This window comes from Colletotrichum godetiae (genome assembly GCF_030913485.1).
Source record: "Colletotrichum godetiae strain CBS 193.32 chromosome Unknown BDP55scaffold_14, whole genome shotgun sequence".
Classification (NCBI taxonomy): domain Eukaryota; kingdom Fungi; phylum Ascomycota; class Sordariomycetes; order Glomerellales; family Glomerellaceae; genus Colletotrichum; species Colletotrichum godetiae.
In genome coordinates this window covers 151,814-166,163 of record NW_026851262.1, presented here as the reverse complement: position 1 = coordinate 166,163, position 14,350 = coordinate 151,814, and the positions used below count along the sequence as shown (strand labels likewise).

Sequence of the window (14,350 nt, the reverse complement as noted above, 5' to 3'; positions counted from 1 at the left end):
TCCTTTCATCCTTTCCTTCCCTGCTTTCCACAACTTAACCCAAACCAAAACCAACAATGATCTCCTCCCTCGCCGAGATGAAAAACCTCAAGTCGCCGCTGGACCGTCTCCCCCTAGTTATCCAACACCCTTCCTTCTTCGAGAATCCGGCCCAACACCTCTCGTCGCGATCATCTTCGGCGATGGGGGAGTATACTAGTGTCCCCGGGGTGCAGCTCTTTCATATGGAGCATAGAGGAACCAAGGACATTAAGAAGAAGGATGCGGATGATCCCGTGGAGCGCAAGGATAGCGTCATGACGGATGGAATGGCGGACGACTCCGTTGACAAGACGCATGTATTGCCGCAGTCGTCGTCGGTCCATTCATCCGAGTTGGGGGCCAAAGAGAAGACTGAGATCATGACGGTCCGTAAGATGGTCAAGGAGTTTGATGAGGAGGGGGAGAGTAGTACTGCGCCCTCTGAGGACGAGAAGAAGAAGGCGGAGGAGATGGAGATGGGGAAGCGTATGAAGGAGAGGGAGATACGTAAGAGGGAGATGGAGAAGCAGCAGAAGAAGGACAAGAAGAAGGAGAAGGGGGAATCCGTGCCGTTGCCCGGTGGTGGTCAATGGGGCGGCGACGCTCGATGGGTGAATGGAGCACGAGGTCGGGGCCGCGATGCTCCCGGTATTTTTCTTCAGCCCGAAGCTCCTCGGTCTTCGCCTCCGCCGCAGCCGGCTGGTGACCCTACCACCGCCGGCGTCTTCTCGCCCGAGCCGAAGAAGAGCAAGAGACAAACTAAACAAGAGAAGAAGAAGCAAAAGGAAGAGGCCGAAAAGGAGGAGCTTCTGGTGCTGCCCAAGGTGCCGTGGTGCCACCAGAGCGGCGGGTGTCGCCAGAAGCGCGGACGACGGAGGAGGAAGATGGCCGGGTTCGCGGCGCGGTCAGTGGATTTGCTGCGTAGGCTTTTCGGTAAGGGGGGTAGGGAGAAGGAGGATGGGAAGGGGAAGGGGAGGGCGCGGTGTCGGATTTGTGGTGATGAGCTGGGGTTTGCGGTTGAGCGGGCGGAGTGGCAAGAAGATAAAGAGATTGCTGCTGTTGCTGCGGTGGGCAAGGAGACGTCGAGCGGCGCTGGTGAGCAAAAGTTCGACGTGGACTCGGACAAGAAGGACATGGATCGAACCGATGCCGATGGTATGGGGGCGGCGGCGGGTGAATCACGCTCGACGTTGGCGACTGTTCGTCTTACAAAGATCCCAGAGGCGTGGTGGACATTGTAGATGGCTTTGACTGTAGAGTCATCATTGTATTGATACCCAAGTAATCTGTCGAGAGAGGCTTTCCCTCTCAGTCAGCATGGCCACTAAGGGCCCGCTCATGTAATTTCTAATAGCTAATAGCTAATCAGTTCAAGCGTATGAAGTGTTCCCGAAGATTCAGGGGCTATCACGTTTCTCTAGATCAGAATACGCCTCCGCCAATGATGAAAACCCGTTCCTCCTCGCGGCGGGCCCACTGAATGACCTTATTGGCTCCTTGTGTGAGTACGGCACGGCTCACGTTGGGGCCAGCTACGCAGTAAAATTCGAATATTGGTGTGATCCAGGCTAAAGAAGTAGCATCCTCGGAGACGGAATGTAGAACGCGCATATGGGAGTGTTTCGCGTGAACAGCGGCGTGTAGTTGATGATATAGGCCCATGAGGCGGCGACGGGCCATCAGGGAGGAGAATACGGGATCGAGGGCGGACATGCTGAATTGCACGTTTGCGCGTGATTTGTAGAGAAAGTGGGATATTTGACCACCAGGGGCAATGTCTGTGGTCTTTGGCCGTCCAGCACGCGCGGCGGTCTGTATAAGAGAGAGGTGGCCCGACTTGGCCAGGGAAGCGGCGACGTTATCGCGCATTTGCTTGAGCTCAAAGAAGGACTCTTTGTCCGGACTAATGAGAATGATGGCGAGTTCTTCGTCCTTGTGCACCGGTGCCTCCTGTCCCGTAGCTTGCTCGCCGTCGACACCGTCGAAGAAGCTGACGTACATGTACAAGTATCCACGGTTGTTGAAGGCCGGTAAACATAGGGGAATCCAATTTTCTCCGCCGCCGGCTTTGATCCCACCTGATTCAAACAGCATGTTGAAAATGAGTTGGAGGTCGCTAGGATGCAGAGAGTGGCGACGTGGTCGAATAACGCTGACCAGCTTACCACCGGCTACGATCAAGCCGTACAGAAGCTTGTCTGTCCTCTGCTTGAGGAAGGCATTGTTGATGGCATGTCTCTGAGACTTGCGCAGCTTGAGACATTCCAATGCGCCAAGCAGTGCTGACGGGGAGCCTTTTGTGAAATTATCGGCAAGGGACGAAATCAGGGGCTCAGTTCCCTCAAGTGGTTTCCGCAGGTCGGACGATGGACGATGTACAAAAATGTTCTTCAGCGTGGGCAGCGTCAGTGTCGATAGAATCTGCATATATAGTGCTTCGAGTTGCGCTCGTAATTGTGAGTCACTCTCGCCGAGCCGACTGATAGCGACGAAGTAGAGGGGCCCTTGTGTTGCAACAACAAATCGCGTAGTTCCAGCAGTGAAACCGGACAAGGGGTTCTTGGCCCCTTCATAAAAGGATATGAGGGTTTGAATGACGCCCATAGACGAGTTGATCAGTCCCAAATCTCCGTGACGACTGTAGATGGGTTTGCCCGCCGAGGAAAGAATCATGTAGTGCTTCAACTTTGCCTTCCACATGGTGACTCGGTCTTCGTCTTTGAAACTCGTGTCGGCCTCGTCGGGTAGGTCGTCAAACTCATGCTCGAACCCAGCCAGATTACGGGTTGTGTTGTCCATCCTCAAGGTTTCGAAGGGCGGCACCGTTGCCGATTGCGACCTAAGTAGGTTCCATGCCGGGCTTCTTTTGTTGAACTCCCCCATCAGCAAACTTGCAATGTCGTTGGGCGGCCGCAGGGTCGGGGAAAAGCTGGCGATGCTCATAGAGTCTTCGCCTTCGCCCAGCGTCCTCGTTGGAGTGGCTTGGCCGCTTGTCGAGGACTGCACGGGGGTCGAGACCGCCCTGCTGCCTGGGGTCGAGAAAGTGCCGCGCGAGCCATCTGGGAATGACAGGGTCTGGATATCGAGAGGTGTGATTGCGGTGGTCGCGGCTGCCATGGCCATTCTCGAGTCTATCGATGCGTTCGATTCCATCGAGGGTCGTGGAGGCAGAGGGGGAGGTTGTTCCTCGCTGGGGCCGTTTTCGTGGTCCTCGCCCATGATTGCGATGGCGGGAGCATTTCAGCTAGGTGGTCGGGAAGTGGAAAGAAGCGCGGCGATGATGCAGACTACCTGGAAGTAGAGTAATTTTGACTTTTTCAAGAGTTTGGGTGTGCAAACCAGGTTCAAGCCGCCATGACTGGCATTCGAGACCTTACCTAGGGTATAGGTAGGTAAGTAGGTTGGTTGGTACGTGAGGTTTAAAGACAGCACGGGAAGAGGAGCGAAAGAGGGACCCGACGGGATAAGAAAGAAAGTCGTCTCAAGTTAGCGCAGACCTGCTGATGATGCGTAGGAGGGGCCGCTGAGATCTAGTGGTGCGGCAGCCTCTTGGTAAAGTGCCTTAGTGGGAACGGTCCGCTAATCAGAGTCGGCTTAGGCCCACTCGCTCGCCTGACCTGGGACCGGAGCTGGGCCAAATGCCCCCAGAGCAGGGAGCAACATGGGAATCTGCAATTCCCATGGCCGAGCGGAAACTCCCTTGCCGGAGGAAACATTCCGGACTTTGACAGCTTACTTCAGCGGAACTGATCGGTATATTGGCAGCTGATTATCTAGATAATAGCAATGCTTTTTGCTGCAAGAGGATGTGCATTTGTGGGAATGCGTAGTATCTCAAGCATAGACAAGAGCCAAGTTATGGCATGGACTGATTACTACCCAGAATGTTTTGCATGCACGCTAGGTATCTTAGTTGACAGACATGAACGGAAACAATACGTTCGATTCCCTCCAAAGTGTTGTCTCTAGGATTTACTGATGTGTCTCATATCGTGAGGCTCGAAGGTGGAGTGTCCAATCAAGGTGGAAAAGCGACAGAATGCAAACGAGCCCACAATTTCCAGGTGCACCCCAAATCCAATGCTTGATGACGTTGCGCTTTATCCCATCTCGGCGCTGATGGAGAGGATTGTGCCAGCCTCGTCAGGCGAGAACGGTCGCTAAACTAGTATGCCCAATGGGAAGCTTGGGAGCTTTCAGGGTGCCCCCACTGTACACCTGTCGTTTGGAAGGAGACATGGTAGCCTTTCGAGCTCAAGCAACGCCGACCCCATTTAAACCCTGTTCACGATCAATGCATGCGACGACTACCTACGCCAGCTTGATTTTGCAAGGCTAGGCAGCGATGCGATACCGTCTCTACAAGATCAGAAGAACAGACTGATGTACTCACTCGTTCAATCAACGCCCATTCTCAGCAATCATGGCCCTTGAGCCTGGCTCTGGCCGTCGGTCTGTCTCCCCAGAGAGCTCAGGCCGCGAGTCTCCTCTTCCTCGTCAATGGAGGAACCAGCTCGGAGCTGGTAAGCAGTTTGTCTTCAATGTATCATGGTCTTCATGTATTGATTCTATGAAACAGAGGAAACTCCGACCAAGGACAAGCACTACCGCAAATACGCTTCCGGTGTTGAGAGGGCTCTTACGCTGTTTGAAACGGCCTTACAGGAATGGGCTGACTACATTTCCTTCCTGAATCGCCTTCTCAAGGTAAGAACTGCTTCTGATGATGCTAAATAGATTTTCAGAACGATGATAGACTGATCTTACTCAACAGGCACTGCAAGCCCGACACCCCTCAGTCACGACTATCCCTTCGAAAGCCATTGTCGCGAAACGTCTGTCGCAGTGTCTCAACCCCTCCCTCCCGTCCGGCGTGCACCAAAAAGCACTCGAAGTCTACAGCTACATATTCGCAACCATAGGAACCGATGGATTATCCAAGGATTTACCCTTGTACTTCCCTGGCCTCGCGTCGACCCTTTCGTTTGCCTCTCTATCCGTCCGATCCCCTTTTCTCGACATTCTTGAACGCCACTTTTTAGACTTGGATCCCCGATCTCTTCGACCAGCCATGAAATCCGTTGTTCTGGCCCTTTTACCTGGCCTCGAGGACGAAACTAGCGAGGACTTTGAACGGACGTTGCGATTGATGGATAGCTTCAAGACCGCGATTCGGCCCACAGGTAGCGACGAACTGGATGGTCCACACTCATCGGGAGATGACTTTTTCTGGCAATGCTTCTTCTTGGCCTCTATCACAGGTTCAAGTCGGAGAGCTGGAGCGCTAGCATACCTTGTGAGGAACCTGCCCAAGTTAGGCGAGAGCTCCAGCCCGGGAAAACCAGGCAAAAATGGCGTTCAGGAAGACGAACATTCTGCAAAACTCGCACAAATGGTCACCTCGCCGGAACCAGGGCTGCTATTGCGTTCATTCGCTGCGGGGCTTGCAGACGAGCAACTGCTGATCCAGCGTGGATTCCTAGACCTTTTGGTCTCCCACCTTCCCTTACACTCCAAAGTGTTGCAGACAAATGTCAAACCAGGTGACTTGGAGCTCCTTCTGCGTGCGGCGGCTGGCGTTGTCACCCGGAGAGATATGAGTCTCAACCGGAGGCTTTGGGCATGGTTCCTTGGCCCGGACCCTGGACCCGGAGAAAGTGAGAGTGGCATCGAGTCACCATCTTCGACAGACCATCACAACTCCTATTTTGCGTCCAAGACAAGCTACTTCGAAGACCATGGGCTGCAACCTTTAACCAGAGCGCTGTTGAGCATGATTCATGTTGACCGCGATTCGAGTCCAGCAGAAAGAGCGAGACCTTACAGAATATGCTTATCACTCATGGATCGATGGGAAATTGGCGGGCTCGTAGTTCCCGAGGTATTCCTTCCGATTGTCAACAGCGTTCGGCAGTACAGAGACTATGCGCCCAGCAAAGCCGACTTCAACGAAGTGTTCCGTAGTGCAAGCGTTTTCTTCGACGGTGTCGAGAGTGGTCTGATTTACGGCGAAATTGTGAGTCTTTTAGCGCAGGGTATAGGACCGGGAAACTTTGCAGAAAAGGAGCGGCTCGACAAGTTGGATTTGGTCAATTTCATCCTGGCAAACTTCAATGTCCGCGAGGAAGAGATGATCACTATTCATGCGCCCCTTACAGCTCTTTCCATCCTCTGTATGCTAGAGGACACGAGGGAACGACAGCAGAGTAACTCTCCCAAGAAGTCATCGCAGAAGACCGCTGACGAGGCACTGCACATCGCCCTGCATGTGCTGGACCTCATTCCGAATCGAGCCTTCCCGTCTTCAGATGGCAGCAAGTCCAAGAGGACAATGGAGGCCGGTGTTCTGGCCTCACTTCCTGCAGTCGAACTCTTGAAACGGATCAAGGCATTCTATGTTGACGAGCAAGGCAATCTCGATGCCGTCCATGTTCCGCTCTCGCCTATAGAGGTTGGAGAATTGCTCTTGCAAAAGTCAGGGGCGCTGGTCTGCGAAGGACTGAAGAACCCCGAATCAGGGTCTGAACTAGGCGCCAAAGGGAGGATTCTAACCGCCCTGCTGCTCAAAGTACCGACCACTTACCAGCTAAACACGACCTTCCTTCTTTCTTGTCTACACGAGTGTTTGAACAACAAAAGCAGATTGTCTTTTACTTCCTTTAACTCGATTCTGTACCTTTCTGCCCATCTTTACTCTGCAGAGCGCATAGAGGTGCCAAACCTGACCGAACTTGTCACACCACTCGTCCAGCAGGCTTGGGAATTCCTGTCAGCTTCGGAACCAAAGTACCACGTCGAAACTGTTAGATCACTATGGCAGCTCCAAACTGCTCTTACATCACAAAACCGGGATATAGAAGCCGCGTTGGCTAGTCTCATCATCGAAAATGACGTTCAGGGATCCTTCGCATCGCGTCCTGCCGATGCTGGCCGTCGATTCAGCGTGCTTTGGTCTCATACATTGCAGGACTCTAGTGCTGAAAGGCGTGGATCCAAAACACCAATGACCGAGAAACCTCCCCAGATCCGGCTGGCTGGGTCAGAGAACTACGATGTCATGTTGACGCGACCTCTATTTCTCATGCTCGATGCCCTCTTAGACGAACGAACCCAATTGTTCATGACTGTCAAAGGATGGCTGAATAGCTTAGTCGGCATCGATAAGTGGGTTTCCCTATCTTCGGAGACAGTGATCTTGGGCGTTTACTGACACCAACAGACTCTTCTTGCTTTTTGTTAGGAAGTTTTCTGCATTAGAGTTCCTAAGAGCGAGCAACGAGATTGGATCGGCATCGACCTCGACCAACTCAACGACTTTCACGGCTGAAGACGATATAGACCTTTGTCTCTACTACCTGAGGACGCTATCAAATGTCTTCCGCTGGGCCCCAGACGTGATCTGGGCTGTTCTGGCCTCTACAACGATCACCGTGGATGGCGGTCATCCGGAAGTCGCGCAGATGAGTAAGTAGAAATCTGTGACTGAAAGTACCTGACATTAACCCGCAATAGCTGGCCACGAAGGTGACATCTCAATGCAAGAGGTATTCATCCACGTTTGTCTACGGTGCATCGCTGGCAACAATGAACCTGCGGACGAGAACATACGAGTCCGGGCTACTCAACTTCATCGCTATGCCTTGACTGTCATGCACCAAATTCTCCTGAACCCCTACGCCGAGCCCCTAGCCAGCCTCCATCTCGAAAATGTTCTCATCGAGCGCCTCCTCCAATCGCTCGCTGGACCCGACCCCTACGTCCAGGTTCTTCTTCTGGACGTCGTGTTCGATGCACTAAAACTCCGAGACATCATCATCTCCGATGTACCTGCCTCTCCATCATCAGAGAAGAGAAAGCTGAGTCTCGAACCGAGCAAGAGTCTCAGAGTATCGACGCAGTCCGAGACTAAGCCAACATCGCCGCCTCCCAATTTGCTCAAGTGTCTCCAGGCTGGGTTGAGCTCTCCCAGCAGTCGCAGTGTTCTCGATAGTTGGGTCAGCTTCTTGACGGAATGCCTGCCGTTCTACTCCGATACCATCTTTCAGGTTCTCATTCCTCTAGTGGAGACTTTATGTCGGCAAGTTTCCAATACCTTCAGCGACTTGCAATCCATCTTCCGAGACAACGGCAATTCAAAGAAGGATGATTGGAATGCACCAGAGTCTACGCTGATCTCGCTACTCAATGCTTTGGAGCAAGTACTGGCCCGGGCACACGAGCGGCTTTTGGTTGAAGAGGCCAGAACGCAAGTTGTCAAGGGTCCGGATCAGCAGCCATCGGGATTCTTCGGCACCATGGTATCTGGTGTCTTCACTTCGGATGCCCCACAGGCGCGGAGTGCCACTGCAAATGATAGACTCACGGTGCACCTTGCATTTGCAGATGCTGTTCGCATTTGCTTCACAATATGGTCCTGGGGCCAGGGCAGCGATATCAATGCCCAGGACGTGACTTCTGTCTCGTCTTTCAACTACACATCTCTTCGAATGAGGAACCGGGCGAGACGACTGTTGGAGCATCTTTTCGCAGCAGAGACCTTGGAGTGTCTCGAGACAGTCATCGAAATCTGGCGGGGTTCTATCAATATTACCACGCCTATACCACAGTCAGAAGTGTTCAATCTCTTACCAGCATTGGATGGTTCACGGCCAAAGCACACCATTCCTGCCATCTTTAACGCTATCTACAGCAGAACAAACCCTGGGGCATTGGACGCCTCAAGAAAATCAACATTGACAACATCTCTCCAAGACGTTGACCTAGTCACATTTCTGGTTGAATATGCCCGCTCGCTGGAGGACGACGCGATGGACGAGATCTGGCTCGACTGCATGGCGTTCCTGCGCGACTTGCTCACGAACCCTTTCCCACACAGACAGACGCTACCAAGTCTTTTGGAGTTCGCGGCTATCTTGGGTGAAAAGGTTGACAACACCAATTTCGGTGAGCAGCGGAAGATGAGACGCGAGCTCGGGGTAAGCATTGTTACTCTATCGCCATCTATAGAACACGTACTTACAACTATACTAGGACCTGTTCCTCCGACTCCTAACCGCGATATTCACAACTAAGCCCTTGACATTCTCAGATACGGCACCAAACGACAAGTCAGAAAAGAACCGCGACGGTGTTCGCCGCACTCCCACGATTGCCCTGGTCAGCGTTATCGATAGAGCCGAGGATGTAGTCGCAATCTTAGCCTCAATCGTGCCGAACCTTCCCAAGATCCTAGTCGAAACGGACCGTGTACTGTCTGCAGCCGGCACAATTTCAACAAATGTCATCAATCCAGCTTTCAGAGCGAAGGCATTCCCTGACACTGTTTCCAAGAACACACTAATCTTGCTACAAGAACTGTCCCGGCTGCCCAACAACCAAAAGACCTGGAAGAAGGATGTCGGAGACGCGTTCAACGATGCTCGGTTCTTCAGCTCGAGCATTGAGCTCGTACGAAGCGACTGGTTGCCGTTGCTTAGACAATGGACCGTCAGTGATAAGGAACGTATGCCTGAGCTCTTGGCCCGCATGACTCCGCCCACCACAGCCGGTATCGTGTTTGGTGTTGGTGCCACTTCTGCTCGATTAGAGGCAGACCGGAGGACGCAGCTCAACCTTCGTCGCACTGCATCACTAGTCCTCGCAGCTACAGAAGATGCATTTGTCACGGAGCTTCCCATCATCACTGATAAGGTAGTGGAACTTCTCGGTGCCACGGCGACGTCTTCACCTTCCTCTACAACGAGAGCTGAGATCTTCATGCTTGTCCGCGCACTTGTACTGAAGACCAGTGCTATCCACCTGGCGATGCTGTGGCCGATCATCAATGCGGAACTTCATGCAGCCATCGCATCTGTCGTAGCTGCCGATCACAGCACCGCATCTGATACCTACAACAACATATCTATCCTACAAGCCTGCAAGTTGTTAGACCTGCTCATTTGCGTTGCGCCTGATGACTTCCAGCTTCATGAGTGGCTCTTCGTCACGGACACCATCGACGCTGTGTATCGCTCTACCAACTATCAACCTGTTGCACTTGTCGACGAGCTTGCAGAGGAGCTTGGCACTATGGGTGTCAGCTCTTCATTAGGTAGTAATCCGGCGGCACACTTGGCCACGAGCAGCTCCCACAGACGGCCACTGCTTGGACCTGGCGGCATCAACGACGAAGTCAGCATTGAAAGAAAGGACGAGCTTGTTGGCAAGATCCTACGGCCGTTCTTTGGACAGCTTAGTATCTATGCTTTCGAGTCGACCTATGCAATGGCGCCACTAGACCGGGAGTTTTGTGTTCAGGGATTATTGAAGGATTTGTTCGATGAACGTAGCGTTGTCAAGGCGTTGTAAAAGTAGGTTTTGCTTGCTAGAGTGTGGCCCTATCTGAAAGTGCCAGAACAAGAAGGAATATTGACTAAGGTTTTGATTGTATTGTACTCAATGCTCCTGGTATGAATGCCACCATGGCCTTACTCGCCCCCTCCATGCAATACTGCACCACCTCGAGCTTCTCCCCTTCCGGAGCTAGCTTTGCCACCTGTCTGAGATCACTTGTTCGAGGAAGATACAGCGCGTGATCCATGGGTTTGCAGGCTTCATGCAGCTGTTCCAGATTATACGGTTCCATCTTACTCAGATCAAACACCTCGGCGGTCCTGTACCCAGGCCCACCCCAAGGCGGCGAAGCAAAGACCACCGTCTCGGCCATGTCGACCCTCAACTCCTCGCTTAGCTCGTCGGGGCTCTCTCTCAGCTTCTGGAGATAGTCGAAGCAGTCCCCGTGGATCCAGGTGATGTACTCTGCGACCTCGTATAGCTCGGCGTTGTGCTGGGCGCAAGCCAGGGTCGCGGCGTCACGCTCGATGGAGATGACGCGGTCCCAGCGTGCCGAGAGGGCGAATGCGATGGTGTTGCCTCCGGCGCCGCCGAATATGTCGACAAGGACGCGCTTGGAGGCGTCGGTGTGGTACATTTCGTTTGCGACTTTATTGGCGAGGGGTTCGGGGGTCACGCCGAACCAGGCGCTGTCTGTGAGGTAGACGCCCTCGTCGTACCAGGAGAAGATGGAGTAGCGCTGGGAAAAGTATCTGGAGGTGTTTTGTCAGTTGGTTTTTACGAATCAACATAATCTCCCCGAGGAGAGGGAAGCGGCTCACTTTTGGAGATCCCAAGGCACTTCTGCCTTGGACTTGTAGTGATGGCACTCATCCGTTAGGGGAAGTCTGCTGGCGGCCTTCATTTTGGTGGTGATGCATGAAGTACGAGGTATTCTCAAGTCCACCTTTTTTCCAAAATTGTGAAGTTCAATGAGTTCAAAAGTCTAGTCCGTCAGACTCATTGAGACAAAATCACATGTTGATCTGCATAAGAAAATGTGTCGAGGGTTCGGTGATGAAAATGAGATGAACGAGGCTGAAGCGAGAGGAAGCTAAAAGTCAGGGTCCCACTTGGTGGCCCCACTAGCGTGGGAAGAAGCTTGGATCATCCGCAAGGCTGACGAGGGACCTTGGATGACAGCTTGCTCTAAACAGGAACGAATGGAATGCTCGCAACGACAAACTTTGAGCAAATAACCACCGCAAGCCTCAATACCGATCTCGAGCTCCATATTAAGACTGGAACCTCGCCTTTCACGAACACACAACGATACAAGAGGAAAACTCGGCTCGAGCGACGAGCGCATCACCATGTTCAATGCGCTGAACCGCTTCATGTCCCGCCTGGACGGGCAGCAACCAACCCAGCAGAACAACCAGGGCTCGTTCGGTTTCCAGGTACTTCGCAACACGAACCTCGAACTCAACGTCGAGCCTTGGTTCGACTTCATCATCGGTATCAACGGCCGGCCCATCGTACGTACTATGTGTTATCCACATTCTCAAACTACCCTAAATACTAATAAGCCACCCCTCCTCACCAGGACAACCCGGACCCAAGCCTCTTCGCCCAAGAAGTCCGCAACTGCGCAGGCGGTTCCGTCTCCCTAGGCCTCTGGTCCGCAAAAGGTCAACGCACCCGCGAGCTCCACGCCCTCGTCCCCCACGACACCGCCTCCCTCGGCCTCTCCCTCCAGTGGACCCCTCTCGCCGTCGCCGCCAACATCTGGCACGTCCTCGACGTCGCAGCAAACTCCCCCGCCGACGGCGCGGGGCTCCTCCCCTACGGCGACTACATCCTCGGCAGCCCCGAGGGAGCCCTCCACGGCGAGGGCGGACTGAGCGAGCTCGTCGAGGATCACATTGGCCGGCCCTTGAGGCTGTACGTGTATAACAACGAATACGACGTCACGCGGGAGGTGACGATCCAGCCGACGCGCGAGTGGGGTGGTGAAGGCGCGCTGGGATGCGTGCTAGGGTATGGTGCGCTGCACAGGTTGCCCGCGCCGCTGAACGAGCCCGTCGACGCACCAGGCGAGATGATGTTTGACGCTGGTGGGGAGAAGGACCCGGCTGCCGCGCTGTACGGGAACGCGGCTCCCCTTGGCGGTGAGGTGCAGCAGAACCTCTTCACGCCCGCCACGCCTGGTCTCGGCGCGCCGCCCCCTCCGACGGGAGGAGACTTCTTGGTCCCTGCGCAAATGGTAGATGCGGGCGCCGCGGCACCGCCGCCTCCTGCGGGTACGGCGACGACGAGGAAGAAGAAGGAGAGGGCCCACGGTGGAAATAATAACTTTATGGACGACTACTTCAAGGAGGAGGAGAAGAAGAGCAGGGAGGCGGATAATGCGCCCAGCGGGAGGGGCACGCCTGTTGCGCCGCCTCCGAAGATGGGAGGGCCGCCGCCGCCGCCTAGAGCTGGGTCGACGGGGCCGCCGAAGGATCAGCCTGGGGCCGAGGACGCTGCTGAATGATGAAGGAGGGATGAGAAACTGAAGTTGGTGGGCGTGTGTCGGTTTTATAGAACTAGAATTTTGGAGTCCGCTGTCATGATGATTCCCAGAATTGCACTTTTTCTTCTTCTCTTAGACATCTACCGTGCTGTGATGCAACGCCTGCTCGAATAATGTACATTGCTTTGTTCGTTCCGCATGTTCATGCGGTTATGATGTTGTAGCTTTGATGCTCTACCACCAATTGGTCTATCCACCCCCACATCGAACCTCTGTCTTTGATTTGGGGGCCACCCCCCTAATCTTGTCCTGACCGTAAGGAAGAAAACCTTCCCTGTTGCTTTATCTGGCATGTGCCCTTAGTTTATGAAGTTGACGCAGAAGAAGTGCAGAATCAGACTGCATGCGACGTAGTCGGCGAAAGCTCTGTTATTGTAGTGTTAGTTTCTATAGTCTGTGGTCTCTGGGAAAGGAATTGGCATACCTCTCGGGTGATACAGAGGGGAAATCGGACTTGTTGGCCTCAGTGGTCTGGATGCGCAAGGATGCTGGTGACTGTTGTTAGCCATTGAAACTCACATTGCTATGAGTTAGCCTTACCGGTGAGAACGAATTGGCCGACGGTGGCAGAGAAACCAGAGAGGAAGGCGTTGAAGGGCTGTTTAGCACCGTTATGTTAGCAATCACTCTTCTGCAGATTTCCACCTCTGATCCGGCAAGGTCCCTTCCTCAATGCCATGAACAAATAACCCCCTTCTCGTAACTTTCGACCAGTGAACGGTATAGAAAGAGAAGGACATACGTAGTTTCCAGCAATAACGCAGTACAAAAACTGCAGCGCGCCAACAACGACCAAAAAGGCCATAAAGACATCAATCAGCTTGGTGCGCTGCGGCGTGCTCTTGACGTAGTGGTTGTAAATGTTGGCAAGGACCTGGTCCCAGTTCTGGGCGCCACTGCCGCTGGCACTCTTGGGGGTCATGGTGATGGGGACGGCCTTGGGCTGCGAGGTCATCGTGCCCGGGATCGCGGCCGCGGCGGTCGGTCCTGCGGGCGAGGTGGGCGGCTCGGGGTGGTGGACTGCGGGAGCAGCAGCTGCTGCTTTTTGAGAGGAGGCGGTTCGCTTGGGCGCCATTGTTGAAAGTTTGTGAACGTCGAGGTCGGGGGAAGATGGGGTTGGTGGTTTTTTTGGGAAGGAATTCTAGGGTCTATCGTGAGGTCGGCGTTGGTGGTGGACCGAAAAGTTGAGGAAAGGTCTCCTTCCAGATTGTCTCGATTGCTGGCGTACGTACTGCAACTGCGGCCGATTGCTGCAATTGAGAGCTGGGGGGGAGCTCTGGAGGACACGAAAGCTTGAAGCCACAGGGCGTCAGGTGATGGGTGTGGCTGGTGTGGCCTGTTACCCCTGCACAGAAGCGTTGCCAAGCCACGAATCTGGGGTAGCAGTTCAGTGGTCCCTGACGAGTCCCGGTGCGCGCCCCTGGAATTGCGAAATGGTGTGAT

General features: G+C 53.8%; 6 protein-coding genes across 6 annotated transcripts; 3 read left to right on the top strand and 3 right to left on the bottom strand.

Moving 5' to 3' along the window:
* Window positions 1–56: 56 nt before the first annotated feature.
* BDP55DRAFT_630287 (uncharacterized protein) lies at window positions 57–1,262 on the top strand (the record flags this gene model as incomplete). Its single annotated transcript, XM_060572129.1, has 1 exon — window positions 57–1,262. One exon carries the CDS (start codon window positions 57–59, stop codon window positions 1,260–1,262), a length of 1,206 nt encoding a protein of 401 aa, XP_060431327.1.
* A 181-nt stretch (window positions 1,263–1,443) lies between these two features.
* BDP55DRAFT_549172 (vacuolar fusion protein MON1) lies at window positions 1,444–3,240 on the bottom strand (the record flags this gene model as incomplete). The annotated part of the gene is made up of 1 exon (XM_060568909.1): window positions 1,444–3,240. The coding sequence occupies one exon, from the start codon at window positions 3,238–3,240 to the stop codon at window positions 1,444–1,446; it is 1,797 nt and encodes a 598-aa protein (XP_060431326.1).
* A 1,204-nt stretch (window positions 3,241–4,444) lies between these two features.
* On the top strand, window positions 4,445–10,368 carry BDP55DRAFT_727056 (Dopey, N-terminal-domain-containing protein; the record flags this gene model as incomplete). Its single annotated transcript, XM_060579239.1, has 6 exons — window positions 4,445–4,544; window positions 4,601–4,728; window positions 4,796–7,185; window positions 7,241–7,485; window positions 7,534–8,996; window positions 9,052–10,368. 6 exons carry the CDS (start codon window positions 4,445–4,447, stop codon window positions 10,366–10,368), a joined length of 5,643 nt encoding a protein of 1,880 aa, XP_060431325.1.
* Window positions 10,369–10,432: 64 nt separating this feature from the next.
* BDP55DRAFT_692680 (RNA cap guanine-N2 methyltransferase) lies at window positions 10,433–11,257 on the bottom strand (the record flags this gene model as incomplete). Its single annotated transcript, XM_060577146.1, has 2 exons — window positions 10,433–11,105; window positions 11,175–11,257. The coding sequence occupies 2 exons, from the start codon at window positions 11,255–11,257 to the stop codon at window positions 10,433–10,435; spliced, it is 756 nt and encodes a 251-aa protein (XP_060431324.1).
* A 448-nt stretch (window positions 11,258–11,705) lies between these two features.
* On the top strand, window positions 11,706–12,868 carry BDP55DRAFT_630283 (GRASP55/65 family protein; the record flags this gene model as incomplete). Its single annotated transcript, XM_060572128.1, has 2 exons — window positions 11,706–11,870; window positions 11,939–12,868. The coding sequence occupies 2 exons, from the start codon at window positions 11,706–11,708 to the stop codon at window positions 12,866–12,868; spliced, it is 1,095 nt and encodes a 364-aa protein (XP_060431323.1).
* Window positions 12,869–12,947: 79 nt separating this feature from the next.
* BDP55DRAFT_658964 (DAD family-domain-containing protein) lies at window positions 12,948–14,146 on the bottom strand. Its single transcript, XM_060574516.1, has 4 exons — window positions 13,650–14,146; window positions 13,448–13,505; window positions 13,332–13,395; window positions 12,948–13,273 (listed from the first exon to the last, which is right to left on the bottom strand). The coding sequence occupies exons 1-4, from the start codon at window positions 13,980–13,982 to the stop codon at window positions 13,207–13,209; spliced, it is 522 nt and encodes a 173-aa protein (XP_060431322.1). The 5' UTR covers window positions 13,983–14,146; the 3' UTR covers window positions 12,948–13,206.
* Window positions 14,147–14,350: the final 204 nt, after the last annotated feature.